The 25,143-nt window shown below is 54.5% G+C and overlaps 1 protein-coding gene across 3 annotated transcripts in view; it reads left to right on the top strand.

The window, feature by feature from the left end:
• The window catches only part of RASGEF1C (RasGEF domain family member 1C), a 105,919-nt gene that overhangs the window by 57,769 nt on the left and 23,007 nt on the right, over window positions 1-25,143 (top strand). Inside the window, exons 1-6 of one of the 3 annotated variants that reach the window (XM_021940077.2) lie at window positions 4,807-5,877; window positions 9,190-9,372; window positions 9,536-9,658; window positions 10,739-10,876; window positions 18,997-19,197; window positions 19,909-19,983. In XM_021940077.2, the coding sequence (XP_021795769.2) occupies window positions 5,290-5,877; window positions 9,190-9,372; window positions 9,536-9,658; window positions 10,739-10,876; window positions 18,997-19,197; window positions 19,909-19,983 (1,308 nt within the window). In that variant the 5' untranslated portion in view covers window positions 4,807-5,289. Of the gene's footprint in view, window positions 1-4,806; window positions 5,878-9,189; window positions 9,373-9,535; window positions 9,659-10,738; window positions 10,877-18,996; window positions 19,198-19,908; window positions 19,984-25,143 lie in introns of those variants that run through there. The other 2 variants (XM_031666688.1, XM_009209713.4) reach the window with 2 other exon arrangements.

Here is a 25,143-nt window from a genome sequence, read left to right as displayed (position 1 = left end):
ACGAGAATCACTTGAACCTGGGAAACAGAGGTTGTAGTGAGTCGAGATTGTGCCACTGCACTCCAGCCTGGGCGACAGAGCCAGACTCCATCTCAAAAAAACATTGGGGGAAAGCTTCATGATATTGAATTGGGCAGTTTTTTGGATATGACACCAAAGACACAGGCAACGAAAGACAAAAACAGACAAATTGGACTTCATCAAAATGGGAAACATTTGTGCCTCAAAGGACAGGGTCAACAAAGTAAAAAAATAACCTACTGAATGGGAGAGAAGATATTTACAAATCACATAGCTAATGAGGGATTGATATCCATAATATCTAACAAACTCCTAAAACTCAAAAGCAAACAAATCCCAAACAACTCAATTCAAAAATGGGTAAAAGAGGAGTCTCGGGGCTAGCTGCCTCATGCCTCTGCAGAGGTCCCAGCAGCAGCCAAGCTCGAAGCATGAACTCCAGATGTGCGGCGCTTCTCCTCTGATCTTCTGGGTCTTGAAACGCCTCGGTTTCTCTTTTGTTCCTTAAATCTCAGAGGTGGGGTAATGACATCCTGTCATAGAACCAATTCTATGAATTAAATTTTCTTTGCTTGAAAAAAGTGGGGAAAAGTCTTGAACAGGCATTTTTCTAAAGAATATATACAAACAGCAAATGAAAAGATGCTCAAGATCACTGATACTTAGGGAAATGCAAATCCAAACCACAGTGAGATCCCACTTCCCACCCATTAGGTTGGCCATTATCAAAACAGCAGAAAATAACAAGCGTTGCCAAGGATGTGGAGAAACTGGAACCCTTTACATTGCTGGTGGTGATTTTAAATGGTGCAGCAGGCTGGGCACAGTGGCTCACACATGCAATTCCAGCACTTTGGGAGGCCGAGGCGGGCAGATCACCTAAGGTCAGGAGTTTAAGACCAGCCTGGCCAACATGGTGAAACCCCATCTCTACTAAAACAAAAATGAGCCGGGCGCAGCGGTGGCACATGCCTGTAATCCCAGCTTCTCGAGAGGCTGAGGCAGGAGAATTGCTTGAACCCGGGAGGTGGAGGTTGCAGTGAGCCAAGATTGCGCCGCTGCACTCCAGCCTGGGTGACAGAGTGAGACCCTGTCTCAAAACAAAAATTAAAACAAAAATCAATAAATAAATGAAATGGTGCAGCTACTGTGGAAAACCGTATGGTAAAGGGGAAACAGCCCACTGCCCACTGACAGATGCATAGATGAACAAAATGTGGTGTATGCATGCAATGGAATAGTATTCAGCCTGAAAGAGGAAGGAAACTCTGACACTTGCTACAACAGAGGTGCATCTTGACAAAGATGAATGAAATACGCCAGTCACTGAAGGACAAATATTTTATGATTCCACTTATATAAGGTACCCAGAATAGTAAAAAATACATAGAATGTACAACTGTGGTCACCAGGGGCTGGGGGAGGAGAGGACGAGAGATTGGGGAGTTTGTGTTTAATGGGTACAGGGTTTCAATTGGGATGATCAAAAACTTCTGTGGATGGATGGTGGTGATGCTTGGGCAACAGTGTGAATGTACTTAATGCCACTGAACTTTACATGGTAAATTTATGTTAAGTATATTTTTTTTAACTTTTTTTATTTTTGCTAGAGACAGGGTCTCGCTCTGTCACCCAGGCTGGGGTGCAGTGGTGCCATCACGGCTCACTGCAGCCTTGAATTCCTGGGCTCAAGGGATCCTCCAATCTCAGCCTCCCAAGTAGCTCGGACTACAGGTGTGCAACATTACATCAACCTAATTTTAAAAAAAATTTTCTAGAGATGAGGGTCTCCCTGTGTCGCCCAGGCTGGTCTGAAACTCTTGAGAATGTGTAAATGTGTACAATTCTGCACCATATTAAAGCAAAGGGCAGAAAGGGCTCTGATCTGATCACCACAGCCTTTGAGGCTAAAGCAGTGGGGTCATTTCCAGCAGCTGTTGGGACATGGTTTCAGCTGCAGGGCTGGATGGGCAGGTAGAGGGTTGCCCCCGCTGCAGCCAGCACAGAAGCCGTGGGGAACTGTGGCAGTGCAGTTGGCAAGTCTTTTTGGCACAGAGCCTTGGCTAGAAGCAGTTGCTGCCTGTGTTGTGGTCCGGCGCTGGCAGGTGGCGAGCTCCCCGTGGGGAGTGCTGGCCTCGGGGGCCCTTTCTCCACAGTAGCAGGCACTGTGTGAGGTGCTTCGCGCATCGGGCTGCTCCCGCTTCTCAGAGCTCACAGGTGTCCTCCTGAGACACGCACGTGGTCCTCACAAGGGCCTTCGGGAGCCTGCTTTACCTCTGTCCCTTCTGCCACACCTGGCCCGGGCAGAACATCTCTCCAGTCCCCAAGACACGCTCTGACCAGCCACCTGCTTTTCTTCTGCAAGTTCGACGGATTTCCATTTTGCAGATTTGTACTGCCAGCCACCCACGCTGAGGGATGAGGGGACCCCAGCAGGAACAGGGTGTGTAAATTGGCCACCTTGGCACTACAGATGCCATTTCTAACTGTGCTTTAACTCACTGTGTGGCCCCAACAGTGGCTTTTTTAAAACATAGAATTAATTGCCACCCTTACATTCATAATACGAAACATACGTCAGGAGTCCTGGATGGCTTTTACACCGGGAAGGTCTGAGCACGTCAGCTCCCAAAGCACAGCAGAGCTTGTGGTTTTTCATTGGCACAGCCGGCCCACCTTCTGCCAGCCCCACACGCAGGAGGAACAGCAGGGCCCTTGGGCACGTCTTCACCTGGCTGGGGGCAGGTGACTGTTACCCTCTTCTAGCACCCACTGGAATAGCAGGGAAATGCACATCCATCTCCAGGGCTGGCCTTCCTTATCAACACACCACATCGTGCCCCTGTCCCCGCACACATTTCCCGTCTCCCAGAGAGGGGTTGGGCTGGGGCCATGCTGTCCCAGAAACTTTGCCAGTGCCAGTGGCCTAGAGCAGGGTGGGCCCTGAGCCTGCCAGCAAGGCCTCCAGACAGAAGGATGCCCAACTGGGCATTGGCGGGTATCAGAGTGCCCCCCTGCAGGGTGACACGTGGGGTCCTGTCCCATGGCTGCCGGTCTCTCAGCAGACCTGACCCCACACAATCCTCGCCTGCTGTCTCTTGAACTGCTGCAGGAGCCCCAGGACCTCCAGGTGCAGGGCCTGGAGACACACACAAGGAGACATGCCTGAGGGGCTGGGGGCCGGGCAGCGTGACAGGAGCCATGGAGAGGGAAACCGAGGCAGAAGCTCATGCTTCGGCCACTTGGGGCTGTGTGCCAGAGCCAGGCATTTCCTCTCAGTGTCCTGTCAGTGCCCTTGCCACAGCAGGGGCAGGTGCCCCCAACCTCACCATTCCGGGCCTGGAATCAGTTCAGGTGTTCCCAGAGCCACCTTCTGATGAGTGAACTTCAATGTGGATGAATGACTGTAAAACAACGGGGTGCGGGGAAGGCACTGCAGCGACTCATTTCTCAGGGCCCCACTGCAGTCTTCATCCATATAAATGTCATTTCCACCATCCACACCTTTCTCTCCTGCTCTTTTCCCTTCCTTGTGCCACACCGTTTTCTGTGTTATGACTGCGTGTTCAGAACCATCACTGCGGCGGCCACAGCCACTCCGCCAGTGGGTCTGTGATCACCTCCTCGTCCATGCTCCCTTTGTTCGCCACCAGCGCTGCTTGCGAGTGTTCGCTGCTGGGATTTAATGCTGAAGCAAGGGCCTTTCTTTCCACAGCTCGTCCCCTTTATTTTCTCAGGATACATTTCCAAGGCTTTGATTAGGATGAAAGGACACTATAGAACATAAGGCTCTTGGCACATTGAGCCAAATCTTGGTACAATTAAAGAGACCATGACAACACATACCGCCCCTCCCCTCAGTGGTGTGTAAGGAGCTGCCCCTGCACGCCTGCCAGCACCAGGCATTTAATTCAGTCTCATTCATTTCATGGGGAGGAAGCAGAACCCCACGGGAGCCACACCGTGCATATGTCTAGTTCACGCACACCAAGCCCCACGCCCCGATGAGGCAGACACAGGGAGAAATGGACAGCTGTCTCTACAGGGCACAGGCAGAGCGTTCCCCGTCTGTGCTGAGCCCCTCGTGCTGAGAGCCCCTCTATGCAGCCGCCGAGACTCCCAGCCCCTTTGTCACGTGCATCATTCAGGCCATGTGCACAAAACACAGATGGGAGATTTAAGACTTAACAGTGATTTCAAGACTTTTGAGAGATATCGTAACAATAAACAATTGTCCCATCATCACTGCCGTTTTTAAAAAGTGTGATACGAGGTCAGGAGATCAAGACCATCCTGGCCAACATGATGAAACCCGGTCTCTACTAAAAATACAAAAATTAGCTGGGCATGGTGGCGTGCACCTGTAATCCCAGCTACTTGGGAGGCTGAGGCAGGAGAATCCCTTGAACCTGGGAGGTGGAGATTGCAGTGAGCTGAGATCGCGCCACTGCACTCCAGCCTGGGTGACAGAGCGAGACTTTGTCTCAAAAAAAAGTAATAAAATACACATAGCATAAAATGTATCATTTTAACCCCTGTCTCCAGGCTGGAGAGGTGTGTGTGGTATCGACCTCAGCTCACTGCAATTCCCACCTCCAGGTTCAAGGGATTCTCCTGCCTCAGTTCTTTTCCAAGTGCTGGGATTACAGGCCGCCACCACGCCTAGCCACTTTTTTTTGTATTTTTAGTAGAGATGAGTTTCACCATGTTAGCCAGGATAGTCTCAATCTCCTGACCTCATGATCTGCCCGCCTCAGCCTCCCAAAGTGCTGGGATTACAGGTGTGAGCCACTGCGCCCGGCCCATTTTAACCCTTTTTAAGTGTACAGTTCAGTGGCATTAAGTACCTTCATATCGTGGTGGAACCGTCACCTCCATCCCTCTCCAGAAATCTTCTCATCTTCCCAAAGTGAGACTCTGTTCTCGTGTCCCACAGCCCAGCCCCTGGCACTCGCCATTCCACTGTCTGCCTCTACGAATGTGATGACTCTAGGTACCCCCACAAGTGGAGTCACTCAGTGTTTGTCCTTCTGTATCAGGCTTATTTCACTTAGCATGATGTCCTCAAGGTTCGTTCATCCATGTTGCCGCAGACTCAGGATCTCCTTCCTCTCTAAGGCTGACTCCCGTCCCACTGTGTGGAGAGGTAACATTTTCTCCACCCATTCATCACTGATGGACGCTTGGGCTGCTTTCTCACTGGTTTTTAAAAATTATTTGTGGACATCCAAACAGTGGAAAATTGTGAGGCGATTTTTATAAAAATGAATGAGGCAGCCCTGCCCTGCCATGGAAAGGTCCTCAAAATGCACTGTGAGTGAAAAATCCCAGTGTGGGGAGTGTAGACAGCATGCTACCTTTTTGTGTAATACGGACAGAAAAGGGCGATATGTATTTACATTTCCTTGTCTTTGCATAAAGAACCTACAGAAAGACAAGAAACGAATAAAAGCAGTCACTTGTGGGTGGAGCAAAGGACCCTCATTACGTGGCTGTTTTTGTAGACAACGGACGCGATGCTCTGATCACTCTGCACACTCCCCTACCCCAACTCAGTCACTCCCCACGACCCTTCCAGGAGCCACTGCCCGGCTCCTGACACCTAAGCATATGCTCCCACGATCACAGCACGTTGCCCCCAGCTCCGCCGAGTCTCTGCACGCGCTGATCAGTCCGTCTGGCATGTCTCTCTGCAGACTCCTTCCTGCCCTCATCCCTCAGTGCAGCCGCCCTCGCCCAGCCCATTCCAGGCAGGCTGGAGCTCCTGCTGGAGGGAGGAGGAGCTGGCTGTCCCCGGGGGCTGGAGGAGCAGCAGCGTCCTCGGTGTCCCCAGCTGTCCTCATGCAGAGGCTACAGGTGGGCACCTGGCCTGTCTGCACCAGCATGCCTGCAGAGAGAGGTGGGAGGGGCGGGAGGGGTGGGAGGGGCGGGAGGGGTGGGGGCCCCCCATAGTGGCAGCAGCGCTGACCTCACCTCACTTTCTCTTTTTTTTTTTTTTTTTTTCTTGAGAGGGAGTCTCGCTCTGTTGCCCAGGCTGGAGTGCAGTGGCGCCATCTCTGCTCACTGCAAGCTCCGCCCTCCCGCGTTCATGCCATTCTCCTGCCTCAGCCTCCCGAGTAGCTGGGACTACAGGTGCCTGCCACCACGCCTGGCTAATTTTTTTTATTTTTAGTAGAGACAGAGTTTCACCATGTTAGCCAGGATGGTCTCGATCTCCTGACCTCATGATCCACCCGCCTCAGCCTCCCAAAGTGCTGGGATTACAGGCGTGAGCCACTGCCCCTGCCCATACCTCACCTTCTCTTAGGGGGTCTCCTAGGACATCCACCACAGTGAGCATAGAGAGTGGTCACCCTGTTTCCCTCACAGCACGCCTCCAGTGGGGCAGTCTCTGCATAGCTGTGCCTCCCCTGCCAGCTCCCTGAGCTCAGGCTTTGTCCCCATTGCCTGGAACACAGCCAGGAGTCACTCCATGCATACACGCAGGAATGGATGACCCTTGGCAACAGCAGGAAAAAATTGAAGCCTGCGGCACAAGGATAAGCCCATTCATTGATTCCCAGACCTGGACCCAGCTGGTGACACGATGGGTGATTGGAGGTCAGAGGGCCACTGGCAGCCCAGACCCTCTCCGGGCATCCCTGGGGGTCACAATAGTTTGGCAACCACCACCACCCCTGGCTCCAGAGCAGACCTGGATCTGAACACTTCTCCCACTTCCCATGTGCCCAGTACCTGGTTCCAGGCCAGGCCCCAGGTCCCCTGGGAGCCTCCTGGCTGTCTCTTTAAAGTGGCAGCCTCCTGGCCTCCTTCAGAAAGGCCCCTGCGTGGCACTTCCCACCGTCCTGCAGTGGCTTCCAGAGCCACCTCCACCCTTGCCACTGGCTTGTCAAGAAAATTGGGCTGGGATCTGGGGCAGGCCCAATGCTGCAGGGTGAACAGGTGCCAGGTGTCCAGCAGGAGACAGCAGACCTCCCAGGCTCACAGGTTTTCTGTCTTGTGGAATCAGGCTGAGCTGCCGGGCCCTGGGCAGGAGGCAGAGCAGTGTGCACCCTGCAGCTGGCCTATCCCACAGCTAGCCCCCTCCCACTGAGCAGGTGCAGCTTCCTGCATGCCTACCTGCACAGCCGCCTCCCCCTGGGACAGACAGGAGGTGATTTTGTGAAATTTTACAGTTTTATTGGCTGAAAATTGAACACTTACAGCATTGTCAGGGAGGCGAAAATAAGCTGTGTCTGTCACCATGGCCAGGATTGTCTGGGCTGCTGTCCACACCAATGCCTGAGCCCTTCCCATGCTGTAACCCAGTCCCAGCACCTCCCACACCCACATGCCCACGGGACAGCCCTCTGAGGGGCTCCTCTGACCCCCAGTGTCAGCTCTGGCCCCCCATGTCCCTCTGTCTCTACTCCCAGGGCAGGGTCACTCAGAGTGCTGGAGAGGAGAAACAGGCCAGGGTCAGGGTTGCCATCGGGGCAGCAGGGACAGCGTGAGCAGGGGAGTCTCAGAGTCCTAAGAAGTAGAAGACCCTGCAGTGAGCTGGCAGGACTCCATGATCAAGAATGTAGGGGCGGCAGGGCGTGGTAACTCACGCCTGTAATCTCCGCACTTTGGGAGACCAAGGCAGGCGGATCACGAGGTCAGGAGATCAAGACCATCCTGGCTAACACGGTGAAACCCCGTCTCTACTAAAAATACAAAAAAATTAGCCGGGTGCGGTGGCGGGCACTTGTAGTCCCAGCTACTCAGGAGGCTGAGGCAGAATGGCGTGAACCCGGGAGGCGGAGCTTGCAGTGAGCGGAGATGGCGCCACTGCACTCCAGCCTGGGTGACAGAGCGAGACTCCGTCTCAAAAAAAAAAAAAGAATGTAAGGGCTGGTTAAACAGTGACAGGTTTAGCCAAGACACATCACTGTGAGGGCTCCTGGGCTTTCAAGGAAGACAGGCCTAGAGGGGTAAGTGGAAGTACTTCTGAGAGTAAGCATGGGCTACCTGCACGTGTATATGGACACCTGCTGCTGCCAGGCCCGTCACTCAGAGCGGGGTCACAGAGGATGTGCTCTGGCCTCTGCCTGGAGGTCTGGGTAGAGAAGACACTGTAACGGCTGCAGCTGGCCTTTCTCTGTGCCAGGTGCTGACAGCAGCACCCCAGGCACCCAACAAGGCTGACAAGGAGAATCTGCTGATGCCCACCAGAGGTCAGGTGCAGCCTTGTTGGGAAGCAGGGAAGCCTCCACCGAAGAGGAGGCATTTCAGCCACACCTAGAGGGATGGGAGAGTGAAGATGGTGGGAGAACCTTCCCGCAGGAGGGAACGGTGTGTGCAGTGGTTCATAGTTGGAGAAGGCACTTGGAAGACAGTACATGGCTGGTGCCAAGAGCAATGGGGGTGATAGGCAGTGAGGATGGACAGGTCAGCTAGTCCAAATCACAAAGAGCCTGGAATGCCAGGTTAAGGAGGACAGCAGTTTTGACTGTACCTGAGAGAACCCCAACTTAAACAGGCACATGTGATGGAGAAGTCCACAGAGCGGCTTCTGGCACAGCGGGATTCGAGGTCCCCGACACTGTGCTCAGGAATGTGCCCACTTTCCTTGCCCCTCATGGTGCCACAATGGCCCCAATAGTGTCAGGCATACATTCCACCAGCTCAAGGACTCCAGGGGGAAAGAAAGCCTCCAAGTGCCACAAAAGTTCTGGGACTGCAGCTGAGCCCCCGTAGTTTGGATGGGGCCAATCCCTGAACCAATCTTTGTGGCCAGAAGCAGGGGGATTAGGCCGATTATCCAGGCTTGTGAAAAACAACCTTCGTTGAGGCGTGGGGGGGGGGGGGCAGAATCTAGAAGAGGCCTGCGCCTGAGTGGGAACCCCAAAGTAGAGAAGAGATGGGTCCTGCAGGAGAGCTGAGAGGCTGTGAGAGGAAGGAGAATGGAGGCTCTGCTGTTAGGAAGGGGGTCCCTGGCAGCACTCCCAGGAAGTGACCACTGGACTCAGGCTGGCACGAAGTGGCTGTGGGGGGAGCCTGCCCAGCCAGGAGCCCCAGGACCAGCAGCTGCCACTCAGGCGCACCCCCCAACTCAGGTGCACCCCCACTCAGGTACACCCCCACTCAGGTGCACCTAACTCAGGTGTGCCCCACTTAGGTGCCCACTGCTCCTTGCCATTTTAGGCAGGCATGCCACAGACGCTGAGTGCCTCCGACATGGTCACCCCAGGCAGCCTCAGCCCACCCACCACCGAGCCCACAGATGGCGAACAGGCCGGGCAGCCCCTCCTGGATGGAGCTCCATCCTCTGCCTCCCTGGAAACACTGATCCAGCACCTGGTGCCCACAGCCGACTACTACCCCGAGGTGGGTGACCTACCCAGCGGGCAGGAGAGTGGGCTGTCCTCCATCAGGCACGGGAGGCAACAGGATTGGGAGTGGCCTTGGGCCAGGGTACGGGGCCAGCTGGGAAGCATGCTCCTCCCGGTGCCCTCCTTAGCCTGTGCCCTCTTTCTCGTTTGTCCCCCAGAAAGCCTACATCTTCACCTTCCTGCTGAGCTCTCGCCTCTTCATCGAGCCCCGGGAGCTCCTGGCCCGGGTCTGCCACCTGTGCATCGAGCAGCAGCAGCTGGACAAGCCGGTGCTGGACAAGGTGAGGTGGAGGGCAGGCCAGGGGGTCTCAGAGTGTACCAGCACTCCCCTGCCATGCCCTCAAGGCATCAGCCTCGCGGAGAGGCAATGACTGTCCCCGTTTTCCTGACAAGGTGGCTACAGGGTGTTTCCACCTTGTCTGAGGCCCAGAGCCAGAAGGAGCAGAACAGGCCCTTTAATCTCCCTGTAGTTTTCCGGTGCCCTACGGGAGCCCTTGAGCTTACATTAAGCCCAGACCTGAGTATCCGGAGTCCGGTCAGTAGGACCCATCTGTGGCCGGGGGCGGGGGTCGCCTGCTGCCTCTGCTGGGCTTCCTTCCGCCAGCACATCCGCGCCCCCTCCCCAGCCCTGGCCAGAGCCTGCGGGCTGCCTCTACTACACACACGTCGGTAGGGCTCTACCGCTAGTGAGAGAAACCCAACTTCCACCCGCCTGAACCAAAAGGACTTAGCTGGCTCCTGTACCTGCCCTATCTCAGGAACCAATGGCTCGGGCCTCAAACTACAGCATTGCACCGTGGCCTGTCTCCCTCCCACCCTCTGCCGCCGTTTCCCCGGGCTGGCCTCCCTCAGACTGGCGGGTGCGGTGCCCGGCCGCCTCCACCGCACCAGGCTCACCTACCACCCTTTCCAGTCACGTGGAAGCTTCAATCCCTTTTCTCTACCGGTCCAGTGAGCCTCCTCATTGGCCTATCCTAGGTCACGTGGCCGTCTGTGAGCCAATCACTGCGCATGACAGCGTATGCACTGCTCTGATTGGTCGGTGCAGACCTGGATCCACCCCTGGGGCAGGGTCAGCTGCTCCTGAGAACTGCCCCCTCCCCGCAGCACAGAGACTCCCCTGGGGGATGGAGACTTTGCGGAAAGGCCGCAGCAAGAGATGGCCCCGCCCAGAAATGTGTCGGTCCCCGCTCCGCTCCCTGTGGGCGCAGGGCAGGATCGCACCACCCCCTCCCCGCCCCGGTACAGAATGGGTTCGAGGCCCTGCCTACCCGGGCGGCCACACCCGCAAGGACGCGCAGTGAGGCTCACGTGCCCGCCCGGCGCCCCTCACGAGCGCGGTGCCCCTCGCTTACCTGCAGGCCCGGGTCCGGAAGTTCGGCCCCAAACTGCTCCAGCTGTTGGCCGAGTGGACCGAGACCTTCCCGAGGGACTTCCAGGAGGAGTCGACTATCGGGCACCTTAAGGACGTGGTGGGCCGCATCGCCCCCTGTGACGAGGTGGGCAGCCGGGCGGGGGTCGCGTCACCCTGGGCTCCTGTCCCAGGCCTGCGCCTGTTCCGGGCCCGCACCCCAGGGCCCTATCTCCCCATCCTGCACACCTCTAAATCCAGCCCCTTTCTGGCCCATCAAGGAATCAGGCACTGCGGAGCTGGGAGGGAACGCGGAGTCTGGTGACCTCTCCCTGACTGCTCTCACCAATGGCATCAGATGGCGGGTGAGGGAAGACCCATTCATGGACTCTTGGGGCCAGGTGGCCAGGCTGTTGGCCTCTGACCTACTAGGGGGGCTGGCAGAGCCCTGTCCTGGGCCTTGGCCATGGAGACCTCCCCGCTCCTGCCCCTGCCCCACTTCCCGTGCAAGAAGGGCTGGGCTGGTGGTCAGTGCCGCTAGGCAGGGACCTGCAAATCAGGGCCAGGGAAGAGTGTCTACAGGATGAACAAAAAAAACAGTAGCAGGGAAAATGACCACACCTGTCCAAGCAGATTCTCCTGGGATCCTCTCTGCCCCCAGGGGTAAGCTGCAAACCTTCAGGGCAGGGGCAGAGGAGGGGACAAGACCTCACCGCTGTAGTTAAACCACACCAGGTAAACACAGCCCTTGCCCTCAGAAAACCCAGTGGCTTGGGAGGCCTTGGGTGTGCTGGGCATGAGGTGCTGCTGTGGCCAACACCTGCTTTGCTCTCCCAGCTGTGTTCCCCTGAGGAGCACACTGAAGGGTATCCAAGCCTCACTTCCCTAATGGGCGAAAGGAGGACAAAAATCTTCACCTTCCAGGGTTATGGAGCTAGACATGTCTGAATTGTGTTAGAAGGAACAGTTTATCAGCATCTGAAGCACGTACCACTGTGAGCATGCTGTAATAGCATTACCTGGAAGGGGAAACGCAAATTTATCAGCATCCCGGCATGCCACTGTGGGCAGCACTGCTGTAGCATTGCCTGGGAGGGGGAAACGTGGGCAGGGGCCCATGTTGGTTGTCCTGGAAGGAAATGGAACATGGCAAGCTGGTAGTTGGTGACATGCTGCAGTGGGTCTGGACATGGCAGAAGAGCTGCGTGTGAGACAAGGGAAAACTGCCAAGACAGGCTGGGCAACAGGAAGCCAAACACCCACGGCAGACATAACTCAGGCTCTGAGGGAGGCACTGCCTGGGGTCACTTCACGCAGCAGGCAAGTGACTCAGAACTGAGCAGGCAAGTTCTGAGGCTCAGTGAGATGAGAGTGGTTTCCTCTTCCTCCTCCTGGCACTTCTCCCCTCCTCTGTTCTCCTCCTCACCCCTCCTCTTCCTCCTCTGCATCCCCTAATCCATCTCGAGATTGTGACATTTGACTTAGGATGCAGCAGAAAACAGGGCCAGGGAACAGTTGATGATTGGCTGGGTGGGGGATGGGGACAATGCGGCTCGAGAGTCGAGTGCTGGCTGACCGGCTAAGGAAGATGTAGATAGATGGGAGAAGTAGGTGCAGGTGGTGGATAAGGCAGGTGGATGTAGGGTGGTGGATGTGAAGGCAGGCGGTGGGCAGGTGGTGGGTGGTCGTGGGTCGATGGGTCGTGGGTGGGTGTGGATCGTGGGAGAAGTGGATGCGGTGGGTGGATCGATGGGTCGATGGAAGTGGATCGAGGTCGGTGGATCGATGCGTCGTCGGAAGTCGATGTCGATGGATCGATGCGTCGTCGACGTCGATCGTCGGTCGTCGATGAATCGATCGGCGTCGATCGTCGTCGTCGATCGTCGTCGTCGGCGTCGTCATCGTAATCGTCAGTAAAATCAATCGGCATCGTCAATGTCGTCGTCAGTAAATCAATCGGCATCGTCGATAAATGTCGTCTTCGTCATCGGCATCGTCAATCAATCGTCGATCAGTAAATCGATCGGCATCGTCAATAAATGTCGTCAATGTCATCGTCAGCATCGTCAATCGGTCAGTAAATCGTCAAATCATCGGCATCGTCAATCATCCATCGATCAATAAATCATCAGCATCGATCCCGGTAATGTCAATCGATCAATAAATCAATCAGCATCGTCAATCAATGTCGATCTTCGTCGTCGAAGAAAAATCTCGTCGATGATACGTCGATCAGTAAATCGATCAGCGTCGATCATCGATGCTCGTCCAGTAAATCGATCGGCATCGATCGTCGTCGTCGATCTTCGTCAATCGGCATCGTCATCCAGTGTCGATCTTCGTCGATCAAGCTCTGGTCGACAAATCGTCGTCGTCAGTAAATCATCGGCATCGATCGGCTCGTCGTCGATCTTCGTCAATCGGCATCGTCAGTAAGCGTCGATCAATCGTCGATCAGTAAATCATCGAAAAGCATCGATCAATCGTCGTCGTCAATCATCAATCGGCATCGATCAATCCCGTCGTCGATAGGTGAATAGATGGAGGGGAAGGTGGGTGGGTGGAGTGGATGGGTGAATGGATGGAGAAGGTGGATGGGTGGGTGTGTGGATGGGTGAATAAGATGGAGGGGAAGGTAGGGGGTTGAGGGGGTGAATGTTAGAAAGAAGGGAGCAAGGGTAGATGAGTGAATTGATGGTTCTGTTGGGGGTTGGTGGTCACTATAAAAGAGAGGTGGGTGATAGCTGGGTGAAGAGAAGGGGACAGGTGGATGGGGATGAATGAGTGAAAGTGAATATAGGTGGGGCGAGGCTGATGGCTCAAAGCCGCATAATCAGCAGGAGGCGGGCGGATCCGCGAGAGGTCAGGAGGTGAAGACCATCAGCTAATGAAACCGTCACTAAAAGCCAAAATTAGCAGGCGTGGTGCGGCGCCTGTAGTCTGCTCGCAGGAGGCTGAGGCAGGAGAATGAAGGAACCCGAGGCCGGAGCTTGCAGTGAGAGCGAGATGGCTGCCACTGCACTCCAGCCTGGGCGACAGGCCAGACCTCCTCCTCAAAAAAAAAAAAAAAAAAGAAAAGTAGATGGTGGATGGATGGGTAGGCGAGTGGATGTGTGAGTGGGCAGTAAATGAGTGAGTGGGCAGATGTTGGAAGGAAGGAAGGGGAGAGGAGTGAATTGATGGATCTGGGGTGGGTCACTGTATAGAAGGGGAGGTGGGTGGTAGCACGTGGCTGGAGAAGAGGTGAGTGTGGGGATGGTGGGTGCTGGGTCGATGATATGCAGGGGTGAGACCCCAGTCTCCTGCTTTGTTCCCTTTGACCCCCAAGTGTCAGCGGTGAGGTCTGTCATATGACCAGGCAGATTTGACCTGCCTGATGGTGGAGCCATGTCTCGGTGGTGGGGCTGGGGGTAAGCCCTGGCCTAGTTCCCCTCAGGAAACCAGTAGCTCCTATCCACCTGGACCCACAGGTCTGTCACCAGGCTGTGTAGCATGGACTGGAATAGGAGTTCCCCACTCCCAACCCAGGCCCCGGCCAGGGGTGCTTCCCAGTGTCTCTGGTGACCTCGAGTTGCCCTTCCACACAAAAGCATGCACCCCGAAGAGGACCTTCTCTGGGCACTGCCTCTCCTCACCGGGCGCTGCTGTGGACTGTGGGTTGTTCCCTTCCTGGCGCAGAATGGTTCGGGATGGAAGAGCCCTGGACCAGACTGATGAGGCAGGGCCTGGGACCCAGCCTGAGCCCACCCAGATTCAGACTCGGAAACCACAGCTGCATGACCTCGGGCACGGTGCTTTCCCTCTCTGAGCCAGTTTCCTGGTTAATGCAGTAGTTAGAGCTCAGGGAGGCCAGTGCTGAGGCTGAAGGAGGCTCGGGGAGCCAGGGAGGACCCCAGTGCTCTGGCCATACCCATTGGGCCAGCCACAGAGGAGGCCGACTCAACAGGCAGCCCCTCTCCTGGGCTGGTTATTTTTTTGAGACGGAGTCTCACTCTGTCACCCAGGGTGGAGAGCAGTGGTGTGATTTGGCTCACTGCAAGCTCCACCTCCCGGGTTCAAGCGATTCTCTTGCCTCAGCCTTCTCAGTCGCTGGGATTACAGGCGTGCACCACCACGCCCAGCTAATTTTTGTATTTTCAGTAGAGATGGGGTTTCACTATGTTGGTCAGGCTTGTCTCAAACTCCTGACCTTGTGATCTGCCTGCCTCGACCTCCCAAAGTCCTGGGATGACAGGCGTGAGCCCCCGCGCCCGGCATGCTGGGATTACAGGCAGGAGCCCCCGCGCCCGGCCTGGTCTTGCTTTCTAACTCACCCAAACGGACTGTCTGCTGAACTGACCACCGCCCTCTGAGGCTCCCTCTGTGGCAGAGGTGGCAGAAAACTGACACAGAGAACAAACCCACGGAGGGAGCAGACCCCCAGGAGCCTCATGAGCTCCCGCGTCAGCTTTCTGCACCTCTGCCTGTTATTTAATAGGCAGGAGGACATGGGCCCTAGGCTGGCTCAGGAGGGAGTCTCCAAGAATTTCAGAGAACAGAGGCCAGTGCTCATCTGGTCAGGGACAGGAGTTCCAGCTGTGAAATGCCCAGTCCAAGAGAGCTTGGAGGCACCTGGAAAGCCGTGGCCGCCACCCAGGCCACCCTTGGACGACTCTGCATTCACACCCAGCTGTATGCATGCAGCAGATGGCTTGTGGAAATAGAAGGAAACGCGGCTCCAGAGCTCCCAGCCTCCCGGGCAGCCTCCCAGCTGTGATCGGTGCGGAGGGAGGGCTTCAGCCCGAGGCAGGAGGGGCAAAGTGCTGTTCCACCCCAGCACAGCCCGGTGCTCCATAAACATGGACCCACTGTAGTGACAAGGGAACACCTTGACATGCTCTGTGGTTCAGGTCTCTGGCCCTGCCATGTCTACCGGGGAGATCTCCGAGCTCCTGTCCACGAGTGTGTAGAAATCAGAAAATGAGAAGAGGCCAAGGAGCAGGGCAGATAGCATCCCCACATTCAGAGGGGGCGTAGAAGAGTCAGGAAAGAACAAACATAAGCTAGAACCTAACATCACTGGAAAAATGGAAATAAATTAGCAAGCAGGAAAGGATGATTATTTGGAATGAATATTGGTTCATTCAACAGTAACAAGTCGTGCTAAAGTATCTGCATTTTTAAAAAACAAGGCAATCTCGTGGCCCTATCAAGCGGTAGGCACAGACACCCTGCAGCCTTGATTTTGGCACGGCCTGCAGTCCGCCCTGACACCCTGCTGGAGAGAGTGTCTGACTGTCAGCAGGTGCAAACACTGTTTATCCACGCATTCGGCAGACGCTCGTGGACACCTCCTGTGAGCCAGCTACAGCCCTTCGTGAACACAGGGCAGCCGGCGGTTGGCTGCGTGGAGCCTGTGGGCCCGGGAGAGGAGGTGCACATGAACAGAATCATTTCCCCGACAGCTCTAAAGTGGTGTGGCAGAAGAGTTCACGGCACTGAACGCCAGTGGCCCCTCTGGGGAAGCGGCACTTGAGCTTCGGTCCAGTGGATGAGAACATGCCAGAAGGGAGAAAGCTGTCCAGATCCTGCTGGGGACATGGGGAGGGTGGGAAGGAGTCAAAGGGGTGGAGGAGTGACCTGTGTCCAGAGCACAGAGGGGGAGCAAGGACGCATAGACGCCACCAAGCCTGGCCAGAGCTGACCTCAGGGCCTCAGAGTCACACCAGGGCTCCTGTCTTTGCACAAGCCATGGAGGCATTTTCAGGAAGAGGGAGGCAGCGATCAGATTTGCATTTTGAACAGCCCATTCTGCCTGCAGAGTGGAGAGAAACCGGCGTGGATGCACTGGCGGCACTAAGGAGGCCAGGGCAGCCAGAGAGATGGCAGTGACCTGGCCTCCGGAGACAGTGATGGGATGCACAGAAATAGAAGAAAATGAAATAGAGAAGGGTGGCGACGGCCTAGAGGGGAATGAGGGAGAGGGCGGGGTCGAGGATGGCACCAAGCCTGTGTGGTGGCTGACGCGCTGTCCACCAACACCGAGAATACCAGCTTTGGACAAGGAGAGCCCACCTCCATCTGCTGTACTGGGCAAACAGAGGACTGTGGGCCATCTGAGGGACTGCTGCCCATGACTCTGGAGATCAGAGGGAGACTGCGGCTGTGAACCAGAATAGCCAGGCGCTAAGTAAGGGAAGAGAGGCCTAGACCGAGCAGGAAGAACCCCAAACCCCAGCATCCCACGATGGTGAACACAGGCAAGCCTGCCAACAGCCCAAGGCAGGAGCAACCAGGAGCCTGAGGCGGAGGTGGCCAAGGAAGACGCAGCCTGAGAAACGGTCACTGGCTTTGGTGACAGGAGGGCCCAGTGAATTGACTGATGGGAGTGGCCGCCAGGTGAAGTGATCCAGGAGTGAGCGGGAGGTGCGGCGATGAAACAGCAGGTGTAGCCACTCGTGGGACTCTGGCTGGGCCTGGGAGAGAGACAGGAGGTCAGTGGAAGGGCCAGGGCCCACGGGGGACTGACCGTGCCCCCCAGGACTGGCAGTGGCTGTGCCCCACTCCTCATCTTCCCAGCACTCAGATGAAGCCCTGGGAGGCAGTGTGCTGACCAGTTTTGGACACAGCCTTCCTGACAGGGGTCGTTCCTTCCATGGGCAACAGATAGAAGAGTCGGACCTCAGCTTCCCCACTTACTGCCCAGCTAACTAGTGGGCGCCGTCTGCACCTGGCCCCTGTGCTCTGAGAGTTAGGCTTAGGGTTAAGCCACCTCCTGTCCCATTCCTCCCATCTGAGGCTCTGCCACAGCGGCCTGTGGCCACTCCACAGAGAAGCACTGCCATAGGAGTGCCAGATGACTACCAACCCTGCCACCAGAGCACAGGGCTCCAGCAGTCCTCAGGCAGCAGCAGCACCCCAGCGCCCTGTCTGAGGCTTCCCGGAGCATTTGGAGCCCCCAGACCCTCACAGCCAGCATGCAGATACCACGCCTGCCCACCGCTCACAGCAGGCTGTGTGTTTCAAAATTGCGTGAAGAAACACTCCCTGCAATCTCAGAAGTGACCTGATGATACCAACCACCCACCCCTCGTTATTGATACTGACCACCCGCCCCTCGTTATTGATACTGACCACCCGCCACTCGTTACTGATACCGACCGCCCGCCCCTCGTTACTGATACCGACCGCCCACCCCTCCTTATTTCCCATCACCCCTCGTTATTGATACCAACTGCCCACCCCTCGTTATTTCCCGAGGCCCCTGGGAGCACGTAGCCTGTCCAGTCAATGCTCGCCATCGCTGGGGACCAGGCTCCCGCTCCCACCACTGCCTCTGCCAGTGCCCGGGCCAGCTCGTGGCTATAGGGGATTTCATCTTACTCTGTGAATTAGACCAAAACCCTTGAGGACACGAGGACGTCTCCCTTAGCAAACCCAGCCAGTCTGATGGCACTTCCTTGGAAATAGGGGTTTCTGAGGGAAAATAATTCGGTTTTCCTTGATGGTGGGAGAGGAGGTGCCCCTTGAGGGGTGGCCATGGCCTTTCATCCCTGTACCCAGCCCATGATGTGGCCCAAAGCAAGAGCCCGTGCGTCTGGGCTGGCTGGTGGGGGTGAGCACTACCTTGCACGCACTGTGTGCCCAGAGCAGGGCTGGTCTCTCACATCACAGAGGCGGCAGCACAGACCTTGCAGCCCTGTGGAGCTGTTATTCTAGTGTGGGAGGAAATGAACCGAACTGTCTCGACAGTGGTCCTATAAAAGGAGTCGCACAGGGTGACCTGGACGAATACTGCTGGGAGCAGAGGCCAGGACAGCACAGCTGGTCGGGGAAGGCCGAGCTGGACCTGGGAGATAACAGAGGCCCCATTAAAGCCAAGCCAAATGCCAGTCGTCTGCCCAGGGCAGGGCCCATGCCACGTCTCCCTCCTCTCTCCCTTTCTCTGGCTTCCTGGCTGTGCCCACCCCACTCTGCCCCACCACCCCAGACAGCTGCCCCCGGCCCCCGTCACCCTCCCTGACATGTGCTCCTCTTGGCTCCCACCCACATATGGGAAGCCCTGCAACCTTCACCCCAGATCCCTTGCCAGGTGGCCCCAACCTGGCCAGGATTGGGTCCTGTTTCAGGGTAGGGGCAGGTCCTGGCCCCTGTGCTGGTACCTGGCCTTTTCTCCAGAGACCCCGAGGAAAAGACCGTCCCTTTGGAGCCCAGGAGGCTGCCTGGCTCCAGTGTTAGAGATGTAGAGATGAGTGTTCAGGCCTGAGTGCCCCTCTTTCCACCCACCAGGCATACCGGAAGAGGATGCATCAGCTCCTACAGGCTCTTCACCAGAAGCTGGCGGCTCTGCGCCAGGGGCCGGAAGGTCTGGTGAGTGCCGACAAGCCCATCTCCTACAGGACCAAGCCGCCAGCCTCCATCCACAGGGAGCTCCTTGGTGTCTGCAGCGACCCCTACACACTGGCCCAGCAGCTGACCCACGTGGAACTGGTGAGCCGGCCCAAGCCACCTTCCTCACCCCGGATTCAGCAGGACCCACACAGATACACTGGGCCCTCCTGGCTTCCCGGAGCAGCCCCACAAGCTTGTGAAGGAGGGCCCTGGCCTAGCCTGGAGCACGCACTGCGCTCCTCGTGGATGCAGAGGCCAAGGGCCCATCCCAGGGAGAGGGAGGCTGGGGTGGGTTCTTCCCTTTGAGACTGAGGGTTGATGGAGCCCTCCCTGCTCTCCAGGCACTTTTCCAGCGCACTCCCATGCGCTCGCTCATGTCTCCATCACCTGGCCAGGCAGGCCCTGTACACAGAGGAAACTAAGGCCCAGAAAGGTGAAGCGACTTGCCAATGTCACACAGCAGAAGGGACAGAGCCAGGGTTTGATTCTGGCCCAGATGCCACGCTCCTGGCCACCAGCACTCGCCCCTGCCCCGCGTGCCCCGCCCCGCAGAGGAAGCAGCACTTCAGTTACCTAGTGTGGAGCCTGGTTTCCCTGGGCTCACGCCCCGTAGCATTGTTCCCTTCCCCCATGAACCGGGCAAGGAGGGGCTGCCTCCTCCAGGGAAGGCGCGGAGCTCTGTGACAACCTGAAACAGGGTCTCCAGCCCCAGTGTGGAGGACTAGGGGCAGGGGCACCAGGGCAGGGCCCCCAGTCGGCACCCCCTCCCCATACCTTCCCTCCTGTACCCACTCTGCCCCTTCCCTGCAGGAGCGGCTGCGGCACATCGGGCCGGAAGAGTTTGTCCAGGCCTTTGTGAACAAGGACCCTCTGGCCAGCACAAAGGTAGGAGGCGCTGACGGGCTGTCCCCAAAGTGACCCGCACCGTGACTAGCCGCTCTCGGGGGAGCCCGAGAGCCTTCTCTGGGCGAGTGCTGGAGTGGCCCGGAGAGGGACCGGTGGGCTCGGAGGGGCCCTGCCCGCTCCGCCACGCCCCCCCGGCTCGGGGGCCGACCACCACGGCCGAGTCCCGGAAAGCCTGGGGCCTGAATGTACAGGACGTGGGGGTCGCCCACCCAGCGAGGGCGCAGGAGTGGGCGAGGAACGGGCCATGGGCCGCGCTGCCCGGGTGGGCCAGGACCCGGGGCCCGGAGGAGGGTGGAGCCCCCTGGCGCGCTCCGGGACCCCCAGCGCCTGCCCGGTGCGTTTCGGTGGGCGCCGGTGCCCTCCAGCGGCCGCGCGAGGAAGCGCGGGTTGCTGCGCGCTGCCCGGGCTGGGTAAGGGAACCCCTGGGACCCGGTGCTCCGGACACAGCCCATGCACCGGGATTTCCATCCCGCCCTTCTGGGAGCCCAACCAGCGGGGTGCCGGTGCCTCCAACGGGCTAAATCCAAGTCAGAATTGCAAACATTGTGCCTTCTGCCCTCACACCTAATAAAAGTACAAACTAAATAGGAGATTGCACTTTCACTTCTCAGATAAGCAAAGGTCACCTAGTAGGTTAGACACCTTGTGGAAGGCACTCTCCACATGGCTGCTGGGGTGAAGCTGGCGCAGCCGCTTTGGAGGGGAGATTGGCACTAGCATCAACGCTTTAAACGGACTTTCTTGACCCCAACTTTCCATACCTACGAATTTATCCCACAGATACACACCCATGTACACGGACATGCACGGACGAAGGTATTTGGGATAGACAATGTCCGTTATGGCCAAACACTGGGGGCAGATTGCCTTATCGCCCATGGGGACTGGATTACAAATTATGAAACACCTATAACTAGAATGCTGTGCAGCTACGAAAGGGAATAAGGTGGACAGAACAATCTCCAAGACCTGTCCCTCCAGGCACTGACAGAAAAGGGTAGAGGCAAGAACGGGGGCAAGAGTGCGTGACCATTTGGGTAACAAAGAAAGAGGGTAACACAAAACCATGTATGTTGCCTATGTCCGTAAGCAGTCTCTAGGAATGCTGACTGCTCTGGGAATTCTGAACAGGTGTGGTGCTGGGAGGCAGGAATGGAAGGGAGATTTTTTTTTTTTTTTTTTTTTTTTTGAGACGGAGTCTCGCCCCGTCCCCGAGGCTGGAGTGCAGTGGTGCGATCTCGGCTCACTGCAACCTCTGCCTCCCAGGTTCATGCCATTCTCCTGCCCCAGCCTCCCCAATAGCTGGGACTACAGGCACCCGCCACCATGCCCAGCTAATTTTTTTTATTTTTAGTAGAGACGGGGTTTCACCGTGTTAGCCAGGATGGTCTCGATCTCCTGACCTTGTGATCCGCCTGCCTCGGCCTCCCAAAGTGCTGGGATTACAGGCATGAGCCGCTGTGCATGGCCAAGATTCTTACAAGATTGTTTAGTTTGGGGCCATTTCCAAATATTACTGTTTTATTGTGAAATACATCAAGATGACACATGACATTTGTTTATCCCGCCTACTGTAGATGAACATGTGTGTGTCCAGCTTTTTGCTGTTGTAAATATTCCCACAGTGGACATTCTTATACCCGGTCCTGGTACACACAAGTGCACACTTTCTCTAGGGTGTCCGTTCTCAAAAGGCTCAGGATCCCTTTATACTCTTAAAAATTGTTAAGGACCCCAATTAACTTTTGGTTATATAGATTATATTTATCAATATTTATTTTAGCAATTAATATTAACTTTTCTTTTTGAGACGGAGTCTCACTCACTCTTGTCACCCAGGCTGGAGTGCAGTGGTGCGATCTCAGCTCACTGCAACCTCCACGTCCCGGGTTCAAGTGATTCTCCTACCTCAGCTCCCCCGAGTAGCTGGGACTACAGGTGTGTGTCACCACACATGGCTAATTTTTGTATTTTTATTAGAGACAGGGTTTCGCCATGTTGACCAGGCTGGTCTCAAACTCCTGACCTCAAGTGACCCACCCACCTGGGCTTCCCAAAGTGCTGGGGTTACAGGTGTGAGCCACTGAACCTGGCCCTAAGATTAATTTTTTTTAATATTTATTCAAAAATAACAATAATTGCCGGGTGCGGTGGCTCACGCCTGTAATCCCAGCACTTTGGGAGGCTGAGGCAGGCGGATCACGAGGTCAGGAGATCGAGACCGTCCTGGCTAAAACAGTGAAACCCCGTCTCTACTAAAAAAAAAATACCAAAAAATTAGCCTGGCGTGGTGGCGGCACCTGTGGTCCCAGCTACTCAGGAAGCTGAGGCAGGAGAATGGTGTCAACCCAGGAGGCAGAGCTTGCAGTGAGCCGAGATCGCACCACTACACTCCAGCCTGGGCGACAGAGCGAGACTCCATCTCAAAAAAAAAAAAAAAAAACTATCAGCCCTTCTATTTAGGGCCAAGGAGGCCAATCGTTCCTGTTTAAACAGAATTGCCCAATTATTTTTACCTGTATCTGATGGCACACAAAAAAAGTCTTCAAACTTCCGCTGACATCCTCCCCATCCTCCAGAGTAGACAGAGTTCACACAATCGCATCTTAGGTCAGTCCTCAGGCTTTTAAAAATCATCTTACATTTTTAAACATAATACAACTACTCAGGTAACAAGAATACTTACAGATACCTTAGATAATTGCATGACACATTAGCCTGCTCAAAGAAACAGCAAAGATGAAAAATAATGTGCAAGAATTATAGTCCCTTGTTTATAGAAACCACCCAAATAAAATATTTCCCCTAATTTCAGTTGTTCTTTAAACGACAGGTTCATTGTGTTCATTTTCAAGGAAATATCAGCCAAACACTGAAGTCTGAATTACCGTAGTATGTCTAGCAGTCCTTCTTTAGAGCAGAAACGGTACTCCAAGAGAACAGTGGCCCGTTCAGCTCACATGTGAATGAAGTGCTTTCCCTCAACCACAAGCACACTTTCTGTATGCAACAGAGGGGCTTCGTGTGCACAAACCGTTATGTCACATAGAATATGGAAAATCTCAAAAATCTAGACTGAATAAAAGTTAAAAGTTTTACCTCATTTAGGACATTCTTAAGTCACACTCCCTTTTTTTTCTACTGGACAATTTTCCCCACCATTGCTTTTGCACCATCAGTGCAAATTTCAACACAGTGGAAAAGGCAATAACATCGTGTTATTATAAAAGTAGCCTTGCCTGTGGACCCCCTGAAAGGGTCCCAAGGACCCCCTGGAATCCAGGGACAACAGGCTGGGGACTGTTGCTCCTGGGAAGAGGAATTGCTGGGTCGCAGGGTCAGGATGTGCGCGGCCTCACCAGGTAACGCCAGGCCAGGCTGGGCGTCGCCACTCCCAGTGGGAAGTTGTCACACACCCTCATCAACACTTGAAGTTGTCAGGCTTTAATTTCTGTCAGACTGTTAAATGGAGCATCTTTTGGACATTCTTGTTTCCTTCTCTATAAAATGCCTATCTCTGACTTTTGCCCAGTTTTCAATTGGTGGTTTGTCATCCTCTAAGGGTTTTTAAGAATGTGTCGGTTTTGTTTTATTTTAAATGTGTACTAGATGATGATCCTATGTCAGTTAAATGTGCTGCACATTTTCCTCTAGTTGTTTGCTTTGCTTTTCATCCTCATTGTGATGTCCTTCGATGAACAGGTGTTCTTAAGCTTCACCTAGTAAAATTTACTAAACTTTCCCTTCATTTATTTATTTTTTTTGGATGGGGGTGAGGGGTTAAGAAATCCTTCCCTGTACCCCACTCAGGTCATAAAGATAGTCTCCTATGTTTCCTGTGGAAGTTTGGAAGTTTTGTCCTTCACACTTTGATCTGAAATTCATTTTGTGTATATGGCTTAAGTTGAGATTCATTTTTATTTTTTTCCAGACAAATAACCAATTGTTTCTGCAACACGATTACATATTCCTTTACCCTCCAACGTGCTCGGACACGTCACTCTCCTATGTCAGCTGTCCATGTACGTGTAGGTCTGTTCCTGGACGTTCTCCTCCATTGGTCTGTCTCTCTATCTCTGTGTCAAGACACTTTGCTTTAATTACTACAGTTTCATAAGAAGTCTTGATGGTTGCTGAGGCAAATCCCCTGGTTCTTCTTTAGGAGTGTGGCTTGGCTATTCTTGGCCCTTTCATTTTCTATTCAAGTTTTAGAGTTATTTGTCAATTTCTATGAAAAGTCCTATAGAGATTTTGTTAGAATATATTAAATATGGATCAATTTGGGAAAAATTTGCATTTTCATGAAAGAATTTGTTTTTCATTACATTTGAGTCTGCCAATCCATAAAAATGGTCTGTCCCTCCGTTCACTTAGGTCTGCCCTATCGTATCTTTCTAATGTCTAGTAATTTTCTCCATACGAGAGTCTTGTACAGATTTTGTTAGGTTTATTTCCTTAGGTACCTTTGCATATTTTTACTATTATGTATAAAATGATCTATGTGCATAGATTATTTTAAAATGTGTTTTCAGATTTCTGAATGTTTGAAAAGAATGCACATTCTTAAATAAATGAGCACAGAGGCCAGGCGCAGTGACTCACGCCTGTAATCCCAGCACTTTGGGAGGCTGGGGCGGGCGGATCACGAGGTCAGGAGATCAAGACTATCCTGGCTAACACGGTGAAACCCCGTCTCTACTAAAAATACAAAAAATCAGCCGGGCGTGGTGGCGGCGCCTGTAGTCCCAGCTACTCGGGAGGCTGAGGCAGGAGAATGGCGTGAACCTGGGAGGCAGAGCTTGCAGTGAGCTGAGATTCGGCCACTGCACTCCAGCCTGGGCAACAGAGCGAGACTCCGTCTCCAAAAAAAAAAAAAAAAAAAATGAGCACAGGACTCCTTAGTTTTCCATTACCTCAAGTGTGTATTTATCATATGTCCTGTCTGCTTATTGCTGGTTTAATGAATATAATTTACTTTTGTATATCAAGTTTAAATTTGACAACATTGTACATTCTTATTAATTCTAATAATTTGTATTATTTGGGGTTTTTCATGTAGACAAGTACATCTGAGAATAATGACAGTTTTGTTTCCTCCTTTCCAATCCTTATTCTTTTTAGTTCTGTGGTAGTCGTAGA

Source organism: Papio anubis, chromosome 5 (assembly GCF_008728515.1).
Source record: "Papio anubis isolate 15944 chromosome 5, Panubis1.0, whole genome shotgun sequence".
NCBI classification, from domain to species: domain Eukaryota; kingdom Metazoa; phylum Chordata; class Mammalia; order Primates; family Cercopithecidae; genus Papio; species Papio anubis.
The sequence above is the reverse complement of the archived record's forward strand: the minus strand, read 5'-3'. Positions and strand labels throughout refer to the sequence as shown.